The sequence below is a fragment of the Sceloporus occidentalis genome, unplaced genomic scaffold (assembly GCF_023333645.1).
Source record: "Sceloporus occidentalis isolate IW3139 unplaced genomic scaffold, rSceOcc1.0.p SCAF_8, whole genome shotgun sequence".
In the NCBI taxonomy this organism is placed as follows: Eukaryota; Metazoa; Chordata; class Lepidosauria; order Squamata; family Phrynosomatidae; genus Sceloporus; species Sceloporus occidentalis.
In genome coordinates, this window is record NW_028316988.1 from 39,885,414 (window position 1) to 39,899,044 (window position 13,631).

The window sequence follows — 13,631 nt, forward strand, 5'->3', positions numbered from 1 at the left end:
TAGTCCAACACATCTGGAATGTGCCAGGTTGAGGCCACTTACATCCATAGGCAAAGCTCAGATTCTTATATGAGAAGTCATTCATGTTAGCGTATGCACAGAGCTTTGAAAAGTTACTTTTTCAGCTACAAGTGTGCCTAGGCCAACTGGGGGATTCTTTCAGTGCTACAGTACAAAAATCTCTAAGCATAACCACCATGACTCCTATGCAAATGTGTTTAACACATTTAACAGAATTGATTTTAAAATAGAATTAGCTAATTTTAATAGAATGCTATACTAAGAGAGCCAGTGTAGTGTATTGGTTTAAGCGTTTGACTACAGCTCTGGAGATCAGGGTTTGATTCCCTACTTAGCCATAGAAACCAACTGGGTGATCTTGAGCAAGTCACTCACTCTCAGCTCCAGAAAACCCTATGACAGGTTCACCTTAGGACCACCATAAGTCAAAATCAACTTGAGGGCAAACAACAACAACAACAACACTGTTTCTAACCTTTGGTTTTTAAACTGATAGGTTAATAATATTTCAGTGATAAGTTTTTATATCTTTTTAACTATATCTGCTTTGAATCCCACCTGTTTGGGTGAGGGGAAGTCACTTTGAATCTCAATTCCTGGGTAAAGCAGGAAATTGATGATGATATGATGATAGTCTTTCAAACTGCCCCTAATTACCTGCATCAATAGAAAGAGTGTTTTAGGCTGCATCCGCACTGCAGAAATGACACCGTTTTAACTGGCATGGCTCAATGCTATGGAATTCTGGGAACTGTAGTTTGTTGTGGCACCAGAGCTCTCTAAATGTCTCACAAAACTACAGTCCCCAGATTCCATTGCATTGAGCCATGACAGTTACAGTGGTGTCAACTTGGATTATTTCTGCAGAGCAGGTGCAGCCTTAACTTATCAATAATAAACTCATCTGACTGAGACCATTCCAAAAGTCCCTCACTTAGTGCCATCCAGGTGTGGTGGAATGCAACTCCCACCAGCCCAGGGATAATAGGAATTGTAGTCCAAGATTGGGGAAACCTAGAGTAGTTAAATTCATATACTTACACCCAAATGCAATATAAATTGATTTCTAAATGTGCAGGAACCAACCTTGTCAGCCTTCAAAAAAGGCAGTATGTAACCAGCTGGCACCCACCCACCCAGCCCCCAATGCATCTGAAGCTCAATTGGCTTCATTGAAGATTGAACATCTTTCTGCTTATTTCCATTCAAAGCAACATCGCCACCACTATGGCTTGACAAATTGCTTGGTGTGCCCCAGAGGCAGTTGTGGTCAAGGATTTATACTGCCTACAAGCCATAAAATGACATTCAACTGTGCTCGGATCTGCAGTTTTTTTCTTTCTTTTTTAGTGCAATAAAGAGAAAACGGAATGCACTTATAAGCAGCCATAGCCATGTCTGAGATGCTGCAGATGACCTCTGTTTCCATCACAGAACAGGACAGGCAGAAAGCTTCCTATAAAAGTGAATCCCTGCTATGTATTTTTTATCATCATCATCATCATCATCGGATTTATTTATATGCTGCCCAATCACTGGAAATCCGGGTGGCTTACAACAGAGGGGATAATAGAAGGTTCGCTGCCCTCAGGCTTACAATCTAAAAAGACACGACACAAAAGGAGAAGGGAATGGTGGGGGGGATCAGGTCCAGCATTCTTCTCTCCCTCTGAGGCCTAAACCAAGATGGACTGAAGGGAGGGCTCTTCTTCTTCAGGCTAGCCCTGATGGAACTGGGCCTGCCTGGTCAACTCCCTCATAAGCCGGAAGAAGACAGTTATGGAGGGAGGAGTCTCTTCCTTCAGGCTAGCCCTGATGGAGCTGGGCCAGCCTATTCTCTCCCTCACAGGCCGAAGGATGACAGTTATGGAGGGAGGGCGCTCTGTTCTGTTTCAAATGCTATGCGTACTTGAAAGTGGGACATGTAGTTCGCTGCCACAAAGGACTGCCTGTTGTGTTTCAAATGCTAAGCATGCTTGAAAGTGGGACATGTAGTTTGCAGTGGCGCAAGAGACTGCCTTTGGTTCAATGCTAATGTTCTGTGGACTTTTATTTCCAATGAATGATATCTAATCTGGATTGGTGTGTTTTTTGTGCTTTTAATGCTAACAAGTCTGCCTTGTTGTGACAATGATGGCGATGATGATGGTGGTGATATTGGTACTCTCTGAGGCATGGCCAATATAAGTTGCTCTGATTTTTACACACTCATGAGCAGTGAAGAAAAATCAAAGTACCTTGACCAAGTACATACTTACAGTTGGTGTATAAAACCTGAAACCGAGGGCAAATCCACTTCTTGTTAATCCACCTTGACATGTTAAATATGCATAGCCATGTTAACCCATGTTAAGTGTCAAACCCAAAGGGTTTGGTTATGCAATAAGCCTCTGAAATATGCAAGAGGCCATGTTAAATAAAACCATGTTCAATGCCCAAATGTGCTGTTGTGTGTTTTGGAATGGAGGGGGTGGTTTGGCCAGAAAGGAAAGTACATTTCTGCCATCTGTCTAGGAATAATGCCAAAATGTCCTCCATTTTGAGCATGCCTAAGAAACATGCATTTATCTTAATGCTTTTTTAATGTTTTTTTAGTTGTTCGTGTGTCCTCCATTTAAAAATATGTCCTACATTTGGGCCTAAAATTTGTCCTACATTTTTTTACATTTGTCCCGGTTTGGAGGTTGACAGTTATGGCAACCCTAAGCAGGTGGTCTTCCTTGCTTTCTACTATCCTCTGCCTTTCCTAGCATTATTATCTTTTCTAATGATTCAGGTTGACTCAGCTTTCCATCCTTTTGTAGGTCAGTAAAATGAGTACACAGCTAGTTGGGGGCAACTGGTTTACACTTGTCCCTCCACATTCACTGAGGTTAGGGGCACAGGACCCCCATGAATGCAGAAAAACCGCAAATAACAAAAACACCATGTTTTAACCTGAGAGAGCAGCTCTTTAGGAATCTCTAGGTCCTCCAGTACAACTCTATATATAGTCCTAGAGAGAACATATTAATAAGTTGACAGGCAACATGAAGGCACATACCTATACAGTGGGCCCTTGGTATCTGCTGGGGTTTGGTTTGATCCATGGTGTCCAAGTTACATTAAACGCAATGGATAATAAAATGGTGTCCCTTTGACTCCATGGATAAGGAATCAGGTGGATATGGATATATAGGATACCCATGGATTCATTCAACCAACCACAGCTCAAAATGTGTCACCAATATATATATATATATATATATATATATATATATATATATATATCCCAAAACCAAACCTTGATTTTGTCATTTTATATAAGGGACACTATTTTATTATCCCTTTATATATAATGAGACATGAGCATCACAGATTTTGGCATCCATTGGGGTGGGGTGGGGGGTCCTGGAACCAAACCCCAGCAGATACCAATATATATGTGTGTGTGTGTGTGTGTGTGTGTGTATACACAGAGAGAGAGAGAGAGAGAGAGAGAGAGAGCACTAAGGACAGCTATGCATTGTTTTGTGGGGAAGAGGAAAATTCAAGCAGTAAATCAAAGCCACTTAATCACCTAACTTGACAGTTTATTATGGTCAGAGGCAACAGAAACTATAATGGATGCTAATAATCCGTTGGCGCTTGGACATTTGACACATAAAGCTATTGAAAGAAGCTTGCATATGCAATGTGTTTCAAATGACCATTGACTAAATTGCTTCAAATCTTATTTAACAGACCTATCAACAAAATGAAGTGACAAGCCCCAAGTCAGCCAATGAACTAGAGCAGAGAAGGGTTGTTAAAAGATTTGGGGTATGTTTATCTGCAAATTCCACAGGAACAGCAAAACAATTTCCCACTGAAATCTGTGGTCTGCAACACTCTCTTTTTGGAAGGTTGCTCCAAGGAGCCAAATATTTTATACTGATCATGATCATCTGCCTGGTGCATCCAGTGAGGAGTTGTTGTTTCAAGCAAAGCATGAAGAAGAGTCCCCTCAGAATACCCACTGCAGGTCATATTCTTCAAAATCGATTGCTTGCCAAGTTAGAAGCTTTGTGAACAAACTCAGTACTTTGCAGAAATTGGCAATAGCATTATGGCCTAGGACAAATGAGAACCATTGCCTCTATCTCTACCATTCAGGTTTAGTGGCCAAAAGAACAGCACCCACACATCCATTCCCCTGAGCATGCTTGGAGGCAACCCCAAGGTTTTTAAAAATAAACAAAACATCTAGAAAAATCTAAAGGGGGTGGTAAATAAAAGCCCCTGTGAAATATGGGCATGCTCAGTAGTCATTGAATGCATTGACTAAATGTTGGAGATGGGACAGAAAAGAAAGGAAGCAAATGGAATGGAGTGACTGAACAAAAGCAGTCCACACTGCAACACTATGTTGCGGATCCCTGTTGCAAGATTCTATTACTGAAAATAAAGCCATGATGTACATTGCAGCTAGCATCATCGGTCTGGTCTGTATTCTTGCACAGAAGCCAGACTAAGCTTTGAGATCTTCAGAGGAGGACCTTCTCTAGGTCTGTATCTCCATTATGCAGCTTATAATAGTTTGATACCACTTTAACAGTCATCCTAGGGAATCACTGCATTTGTAGTCCGTTGAGGTGCTCAGGATTCTCAGGTAGAAAGCTCTGGTGCACTCTCCTGAACTATGGCACCAGGTAAGAATTCTAGGTACCCGCCATGTACAAGAAGCCCTTAGTTCAGAAATCCAGGCTTCAGCAGTGAAAACACAGGAAACCTTTATCCAGAAATTACAGGATTGCTCCTACACTGTAGAAATAATGCAGTTTGCCACCACTTTAACTGCCAACATACAGAATACTGGGATTTGTAGCTTTGTGAGGCGCCAGCACTCCTTGGCACAGAAAGCTAAAGACTCTGTAAAACTGCAAATTGCAGGATTCCATCCTATTGTTTTTTATGGAGGCGCACTGTGTGCATGGCCGCTAGTGCAGCCTCATGCATGCCACGTTTGGGACAACAGGGCTTGCCACCCACAGATGCTGAAATCCGCGAATGGCAAGCCCAAGGATAATGAGGTCCCACTGTATATGGAAGCATGTAACAAGGCTCAAAAGGATTGTTACTCACAGCTTGAAGACCAAAAAGAAAAACAATAGTCATCCGACCATTCATCACTGCTAATTTTCCCTCAGTATCATCCCTTTCAAAAGTCGGGCCAAGTTAATATTCAAATCAAGGACAAATCTCTGGTTTATTTCAAGACAAATATCCATATATCCCACAAGAGGGAGCATGGAATTCACTTTCTGGGCAACATCCATCCTCTAAAAAATCTTGGTAGTCATTGAATAGAATGTGGATTTCATCAGAGAGAAATGCTTGAGAAATCCCACACAGCAAACACATCAGACCACCAGTTCCATAGAGCCTGAAAAAGGTTAGTTTTACACTACAGCTACTAGAATCTCTCATCCAACATATTTAGGTTTATAAATAGTATAAGAAATAGACCAAAACAGTCCAAAATGATTCTGGATTTGAAAGCACAGAGATCATCAGCACTGATGGGATTTCAGAACGGCACCAGAAAACAGATGTTTCAGAGGCTCTAGCCTGAATAGCCAGAACCTATCTGATCTTGGAAGCTAAGCAGGGTCAGGCATGGTTAGTGTGTGGAAGGAAAATCACCAAGGAATGCCAGATGATGTAGGCTACATTCAGAGGAAGGCCATGGCAAACCACCTCTGAGCATTCCTTGTACAAGGAAACCGTATGGAATTCTTGGGGTTCCATTAAGTCAGTAGATGACCTGAAGGCACATGCATACACATTAGGAGGGGGGGAACCAAAAATGGGTATACTATATATCACTAAGTACAGATGCTAATGGATAAAGAGATGCTACAAAAAGTCTTAACCAATAGAAATAGAATTGAACAATTCCGAAGAAACATGAAATTAGGATGTAACTGATATTGGAGAAGGACAAATCTAAATAAAGAGTTTGACCCCCCAAAAAACAACCCTTGCAAGGATATAAGATGCTAAGATGAAAACCAAGATAAGTCACTGTGCAAAGATTACACTGTAATACTACTTCCAAACTGATGCTAGTCAGGGTTGCAGTATATAACTGATAGTAGCATTCATGCAAGTAGCATTGACAATAGTCTCTTCTTCAGTAGTGTTATTTCAATTGCAGATTACAATTCAGAAAGATATAGTTCCAATTAGCTTTTCCATGCTTCCAAATATGTACAGTTAACACACATTAACAGGAAAATATACAACTGTCACAAAGAAAAGAACTGATATATCATTCCTGACACATATAAACAGCTTACCCATATTTTGGGCCATATTCAGCTTGCAGGTAACAAATCAATGCATACAAACCGACTGTAACTAGTAGTGCTAATATGCACTTACTTCTAAATACCTTGCAGATGGCTTATTCATGTGTAACATTTCTTAAAGGAACATGAACATATTGTAGCAAACTAAATCTCCCAACACATAAGATTGAAAACAGGCTGAATTACATAATGAGATTCCATCACATATGAATATAGTGAATTTGAATTTGAATTTATTATGGCCATCTGTCTCAGGGCATGCTTTGGTTGGGAGTTCCTGCATGGCAGAATGGGGTTGGACTGAATGGCCCTCGGGGGTCGTTTCCAACTCTAGGAATCCTGGTCACACTGCGGATGGAGCAAGCTTGTTTTCTGCTGCTCCAGAGCCTAGAAAATGAGCAATGGATGCAAGCTATAGGAAAAGAGATTCCAGCTTAACAGTAGGAGGAACATCCTGACAGTGAAAGCTGTTTGATGGTGCAACAGACTCCCCTGGAAGAGTGGCAGTCTCCTTCCTTGGAAGTCTTTAAGCAGAGGCTGGATGGCCATCTGTCACAGGGGATGGTGCTTTGGTTGGGAGTTCCTGCATGGCAGAAAGGGGTTGGACTGGATGGCTCTTGGGGTCTTTTCCAACTAACTCTAAGATCCTGTGTCGCCAGAGAAAGCAGGGAAGCTGCAGTTTGGATGCTCCTGGCTGCCTCTCCAGGTGAGGGGTTGTCACTCCTCTTGCAGTCTTCCGATGGCAGGAGCCAAGGGTCTGCCCACAGGAGGGACCCCCCCTTCAGTCCCTGAGATGCTAATGGCCCTGATGGCCCTCGGGCAATAAAACCCGGCCCCCGACGGAAGGCGGCAGCAGCAGCAGCAGCAGCCACCATGCAGCAGCTCCTGACCTCCTACTTCATCGAGAGCATCCTGGGCAGACAGAGCTCCACTGGGGATCGCCTTGGTAAGCCTGGCAAGGGATGGGGGGCAAGGGATGGGGGCAACAAGGGGGGATCTAGGCAAAGCCCTGCCACAGATCCCTCGCCCTGTCTATCAAAATGGCACTAAAAAAAAAATCTCAAAGGGGGGGGGCTCCGATCCAAAGCTTCCCGATCAGGAATCGACGGGGGTCCCCTAGAGTCCTGCCCCCGAAAGGGGGTCCGATCCTCTTTACTCCTTTGGGCAAATCACACTCTCTCAGCCTCAGACGAGGGCCAGGGCAACACTCCCCCCCTCAAGAAACCAAGAAAACCCCGTTCGCTATGAGTCGGAAACAACTTGGAAGAGCTTTCTTTCTTTCTTTCTTTCTTTCTTTCTTTCTTTCTTTCTGTTCTTTCTTTCTGTATGTATGTATGTATGTATGTAGAGAGATCTTGTAGCACCTTCTGAGACTCACTTTTAAAGCAAGAAGTTTGTAGCAGGAGCTTTCCTAGACTGAAGTCTACTTCCTCAGATGCTTTTTCAGATTCCTTGCTTTTAGTTTCTTTCTTTCTTTCTTTCTTTCTTTCTTTCTTTTAGTATGTAGAGAGATCTTGCCGCACCCTTTCTGAAAGGACGAAGTTGGCAGCATGAGCTTTCCTAGACTTACTTCAGTCTACTTCTTCAGATGCTTTTTCGAATTTCTTTCTTTATTTCTGTAGAGAGATCTTGCAGCACCTTTTGAGACTCACTGAAAGAAAGAAGTTGGCAGCAGGAGCTTCTCTTGTTTGTTTTAAATCTAAATTCAAGACTTCCTCGTTTTCTAAAGTATTTGGAACTTTCTTGGAATAATGTTTTTTTTTTATATATATATTTTTATATTTGATTACATGTATTGATGGCTTTACAGTCATGGTCTTTACCTGCATAATATGCTTACAATCACTGTATAGGTTTATATTTTATTATTCCTTAGATGGTATGCCTCTGGCAGGAGTTAAAGTTTTGAATGGGTTGTTATCTGTAAAGCACCATGTAAACTTAGGGTGCTATACAACTAAATGATAATAATAATAACAACAACAACAACAACAACAACATCTCTTTAGGGACTTACTGGACACACTAACTCTGCAAGTGTTTTATGTTATTCAAACAATTTCAATTTTTCAATCATTTGCACTGTTGTTGCATGCCTTTGAGTCGTTTCCAACTCACAGAAGACCCGATCCAGGGGTTTTCTTGGCAAGCTTCTTCAAAGGGGTTTGCCCTGGCCAGCCTCTGGCCCATGGTCACCCAATGGGTTTCCATAATCGAGTGAGGATTCAAACCCAATCTCCAGAGTCGTAGTCCAATACCCAAACAACAGGGGTCTTTGGACATCTTTGATTCCATCCTGTGGAATCTTGGCATTTGTAGTTTGTGCTTTGGAGGACATTGGCTTTGGCGAGTTGATTTCCCTGCCCTGGAGGTGAGCCGCTCCTTGATCTTCAATGACAGGGGTGAAAAAATGGTCCTTAAAATTCTAGGGTTCGATGATTCTGTGTTGTGCATTCCTGCATGGCAGGGGGGTTGGTCTACAAATCCTTTGTGGTCCCTTCGAGCTCAAAGAACCTATGTTGTCTCTCCCTGCAGGGCTGGGATGGATGACGCTTGGGGTCCCTTCCAACTCAAAGGACCTATTCTGGAGTTTATCACATGGGAGGAATTTCTCTTAATTTTGAATGAAAAAAAGTGGGGCCAGAATGCATTCACGTGAATTCGCTAGTTCAGCGAATTTATGTGAATTCAAATTACGTTCAAACTGACTTCCCATTGCCTGAAAATAGGTTGCCATTGCCTGAAATTGCGTGTGATCACCTCTCACACAATAACGTGAAACCCCATGATTGCGTTCGGACTGACTTCCCATTGCCCGAAAATGGCTTGCCATTGCCCGAAATTGTGTGTGGTAGTCTATCACGCAATAACGTTAAACCCCATGATTGTGTTCAGATTGCCATTGGATTATACTTCCAGTTTCCCTTGTCCAGTTTCCCTTGTCTGATAACATCCGTTGTCTCTCCCTGCCTGGCAGGGGATTGGATTGGATGACCCTTTGGGTCCCTTCCAACTCTAGGAGTTTATCATTCTATCAAATCTCAACGCCTTCTCTCTGCCCCCTTCCTCTCCTTGACCCCCCTGTTTCCAGGAGGGAACCCCATAGAACCTGGGAAGGTGCCCCCAACTGGGCTGGTGGTGAAGGAGGCCCCTTTGGAAACTCCAGAGGAAGAGCAGGAGAGCGTCCACACTGTCGAGGAAGAGACCTGCTCAGCATCAGGACCCTTGGCCTTGGGGATGCCAGCCCCTGGGCAGCCCAAGAGGAAACAACGCAGGTACCGCACCACCTTCAGCAACTTCCAGCTGGAGGAACTGGAGCGAGCCTTCCGAAAGAGCCACTACCCCGACGTCTTCACCAGGTAGGCAACAAGATACAAAGGCCTGGCTCTAGAAAGTCAGGGCCCATACAGACAGGCCAAAATAAAGCTGCTTTGGGTCACTTTGGAGGTATGCTGTTTAAATTATGCATGCATCCTAAAAGGCCAAAGCCACGCTCCAGTCCAAATTTTAGATTGCACCTCTTTAGGTGCAGAGACTTGTCTACTTATAGTTTGTAAAGCTACATAAACACTGACTGCACACAAGATAAATCATCATTATTAACAACATCATCATTTTCTAGAGCTAGCATTTCCAGCATTCAAAACGTAATGGATATCTGTTTGCAGGGAGGAACTGGCAATGCGGCTAGACCTTACGGAAGCCCGAGTTCAGGTAAGGGATTATTCCTAAAGATTTTTTTTTACAGGAGAGATGTACAAAGTACAGCCCATGGGCCACATGCCTCCAGTCCCATTTTTGCAGCCCTCCAAGTCCACCAGAACCTACCGGGGGGGGGGGGGAATAAACCCTCCCTATTTAACATACACTTTGAGCCTCCCTTATCCAGAATTCTGACATTCAAAATACTCCAAACTTCAAAAACAATCATCATGTATATGCAAATAGATCAAAATCGGGGGGGGGGGGGGGGGGATCCAAAATGCTTCTGGTCCCAAGCATTTTAGATAAGGGAGACTCAACCTGTCTTTCTGTATCTATTTATATACTTACCTGGCAGCGGAGACACCATGATCAAGTTTGTGATTTATAACTATCCATATTTCAAAATCCAGCTCAAACAATGACAATAACTATGAGTGTGTGTGTGTGTGTGTGTGTGCGCGTGCGCGCACGCGCATCCATGCATGGTTTCTTCAAATGGTATCTGAATTGTGGCAAGATTTGTTCAGAGACAGTTTACCATTGCCTTTCTCCGAGGCTGAGAGCATGTGACTTGCCCAAGGTCACCCAGTGGGATTTGTGGCAGAGCCAGGAATAAAACCCTGGTCTCCACTTCATCACACTGGTTCTCTTATAGTAGAATACCTTTCCAAAAAACAACAAGTGAGGGTGGAGGGGAGAGAAAATCACTGGCATTTTAGAAGAATGTTAGTACTGAACTTTCTGCTTCTCTGTTTTTGGAAGGTCTGGTTTCAAAACCGGAGGGCCAAATGGAGGAAACGGGAGAAAACAGAGATTTTGGGAAGCCTGCCTAGCATCTCCCTGCCACATCCATTGGGTCTCTACTTGGACATTCCTCTGAGCCAAGCGCCCCTCTTGGACCCCACTTGGAGATCAGTGCCACTTTCCACAATGGCGCTGCCTTCAGTGGCACCTGCATTCAGCCCAGCCACCTTGACGCCATTTGGTCTTAGCAGCCTCACCTGGACATCCTTTCTCCGGAATCCCCTTCTGAGCCCTCAGCTTGGAAGGTAAGACAGCTGCCAATGCAAAACTGCATGCAGATGTTTTCACCAGCAGGTACATATCTCATGCATAGCTTGCAAAATTACTTTTAAGAAGAAGGAATACGCTGAAACATACATTTGTAACTGAGCAGCTGTAGTAGGATGTTGCTCTGGTGCACTGAGCTTGTAGCAGGATGGTCTCTTTTATCCAAAATGCTTGAGACCAAAGGTGTTTTGGATTTCAGAATTTTCAGATTTTGGAATATCTGTATATACAAAATGAGATATCTTGGAGAGGGGACCCGAGTCTAAACGTGAAATTTATTTATGTTTTGTATACACCTTGTACACTTAGCATTGATGTAGTTTTATACACAATATTTTTAATAATTTTGTGCATGAAACAAAGTTGGTGATCCCATCAGAAAGCAAAGGTGTCACTATCTCAGCCACACATTTCAACAATTTTGGATTTTTGAATATGTTAGGTTAGGAATTCCAGATAAGGAAGAGTCAACCTATCCTGCTCGGTTAGGAATGGCCTTAAGGTATCATTATATCCCTTCTTGTCAAATCTTACCAAGCTCTGATCCAACAGTTTGATCTTATGCTGAGTTGATGTACCTTCACTTGGATAACCAAGAAACATGTTTTTTCTGCTTTGCTTCAGGCAGTAAAATGTTTTGGGAGTCTGCTACAGTGTAAAAAAAAACCCTCACTCCAGTCAGACAAACAGAATTTGGCCTTAAATTCTGCTCAATCTGGCTTTGAGTAACTCCCATGGAAGCAATCACACAGCAAAAAAAAAGGAAATATTTATGTTAACATAATCCAGTCAGATGGAAACCCAAGCTTTAAAAATGACACAAAATTTATGAATCAGGTTTGCAGCTTTAGCACTTCTAGAAGAGCTTATTCCTGATGTTTCACCAGCTTCAGCAATCTCTGAAGATGCCAGCTACAGGTGCTGGTGAAACATCAGGGACAAACTCTTCTAGAACATGGCCACATAGCCCAAAAAACCCACAAAAAACTATGCCAACCTTTTGTTTGTTGGATTTGTGTACCTCTTTGTAACATGAGAAAGAAAGCATTGTACCCTGAAGTAATTGATAATGACTCTTGGATTTTTTTCTTCTCCTTTCCCTTATGAATATAGGTTCCTTGGCACTTTAAACCCCCTCATGACAACTGCATCAGTGCTATCGAAAGTTCCCGGAGCCCCTGTAGATCCTGTTTCAACAGCCTTCACTGATCCTCTTGTAGCTGAAATGAAAACGCCACGTATCACAGAGTTGCAGCTCAGAGCCAAAGAACGTTCTGCACCACAAAGCCCTCCAGTAAATCTGGCAGCACCCTCTAGCAGCCCCAGCTCTAAGAAGGAACTTTGCTAACGGTTTTTGTCCAGGGACTGCAATCTGGTCCAAGCAATAGTGAATCCAGCAATAAAGACCATGCTCAGACACCCGCACAGGAGAATTCATGCAACACAATATGGAGAAACATATAAGGCTGAACGGTTGTAGTAACTTAATATATTTCATCCCTTTCTGTATCTGGAGTAAAAATTTTGGTTCATGGCCTATAAGAGAAATAAAGTTGACTTAATAACTACATCTGCAAGGAAAGCTGGTGTGACAAGCCAAATAAAAGCAGGAGTTCACTGGGGAAAATGTAATAAACTTAAGCATTTCAGAGTTTTCTGAGCAACCTCGCAGCAGCTGCATCTACACTGCAGAAATAATCCAGCTTGATCCCACTTTAACTGCCATGGCTCCATGCTATGGAATTCTGGGAACCGTAGTGGCACCAGGGCTCTCTGACAGAGAAAGCTAATTGTCTCACAAAACTACAGTTCCCAGAATTATTTCTGCTGGGGATTGAACCTGGGACTTTTTGCATACAAAGCCAGTGCTCTACTACTCAGCTTCAGTCCTGCCCTGTACAAAATGTGAGAAGGTACCCTGTACCTGGTCAGACTTACTCAGTATCTGAATTTAAAGATGTCCGTACTATTAGGCATCCAGCAGACAGGAGTCCTTGACCACCTGCCCTGCACCCCCTAAGCAACTGTGGCTTTCCCAGATGTTGTAGGACTGGAGCGCCCATCATCCTTCATCATTGGCTCTGTGGTGTCACCAGGGTTGCATAACCAGTGTGGTAACTCATGGTGTCACCTCCACACACACAAACACACACACCAATTGGCCTCCTCTCATACCACACTATATAGAATCCTTAGGAATATTTTTTTTGTACTAATGTTACCCATAAACATGAATTCCATTATATCACAGAATGTCATGGCAATCGTTGTGACATAAACAACTAGCAAAATTAAAATTGTATCTTTAAATTATATCTCACCAATTTATTTCCACCTCAACATTAGGAAGAACTTCCAAACAATAAGAGCCGTCGGACAGTGAAATACGCTGCCTTGGAGGGTAGTGGTTTTTAAACAGCGGCTGGATGGTCATCTGTCGAGGGTGCTCTGCATGGCAGAAAGGGGTTGGACTGGATGAACCTTAGGGTCTCTTCTAGTTCT

The 13,631-nt window shown here is 43.0% G+C and overlaps 1 protein-coding gene across 1 annotated transcript; it reads left to right on the forward strand.

Moving 5' to 3' along the window:
- The first annotated feature begins 7,226 nt into the window (after positions 1–7,226).
- LOC149308720 (aristaless-related homeobox protein A-like) lies at positions 7,227–12,477 on the forward strand. Its single transcript, XM_089537137.1, has 5 exons — positions 7,227–7,299; positions 9,445–9,712; positions 10,022–10,067; positions 10,821–11,107; positions 12,243–12,477. The coding sequence occupies exons 1-5, from the start codon at positions 7,227–7,229 to the stop codon at positions 12,475–12,477; spliced, it is 909 nt and encodes a 302-aa protein (XP_089393263.1).
- Positions 12,478–13,631: the final 1,154 nt, after the last annotated feature.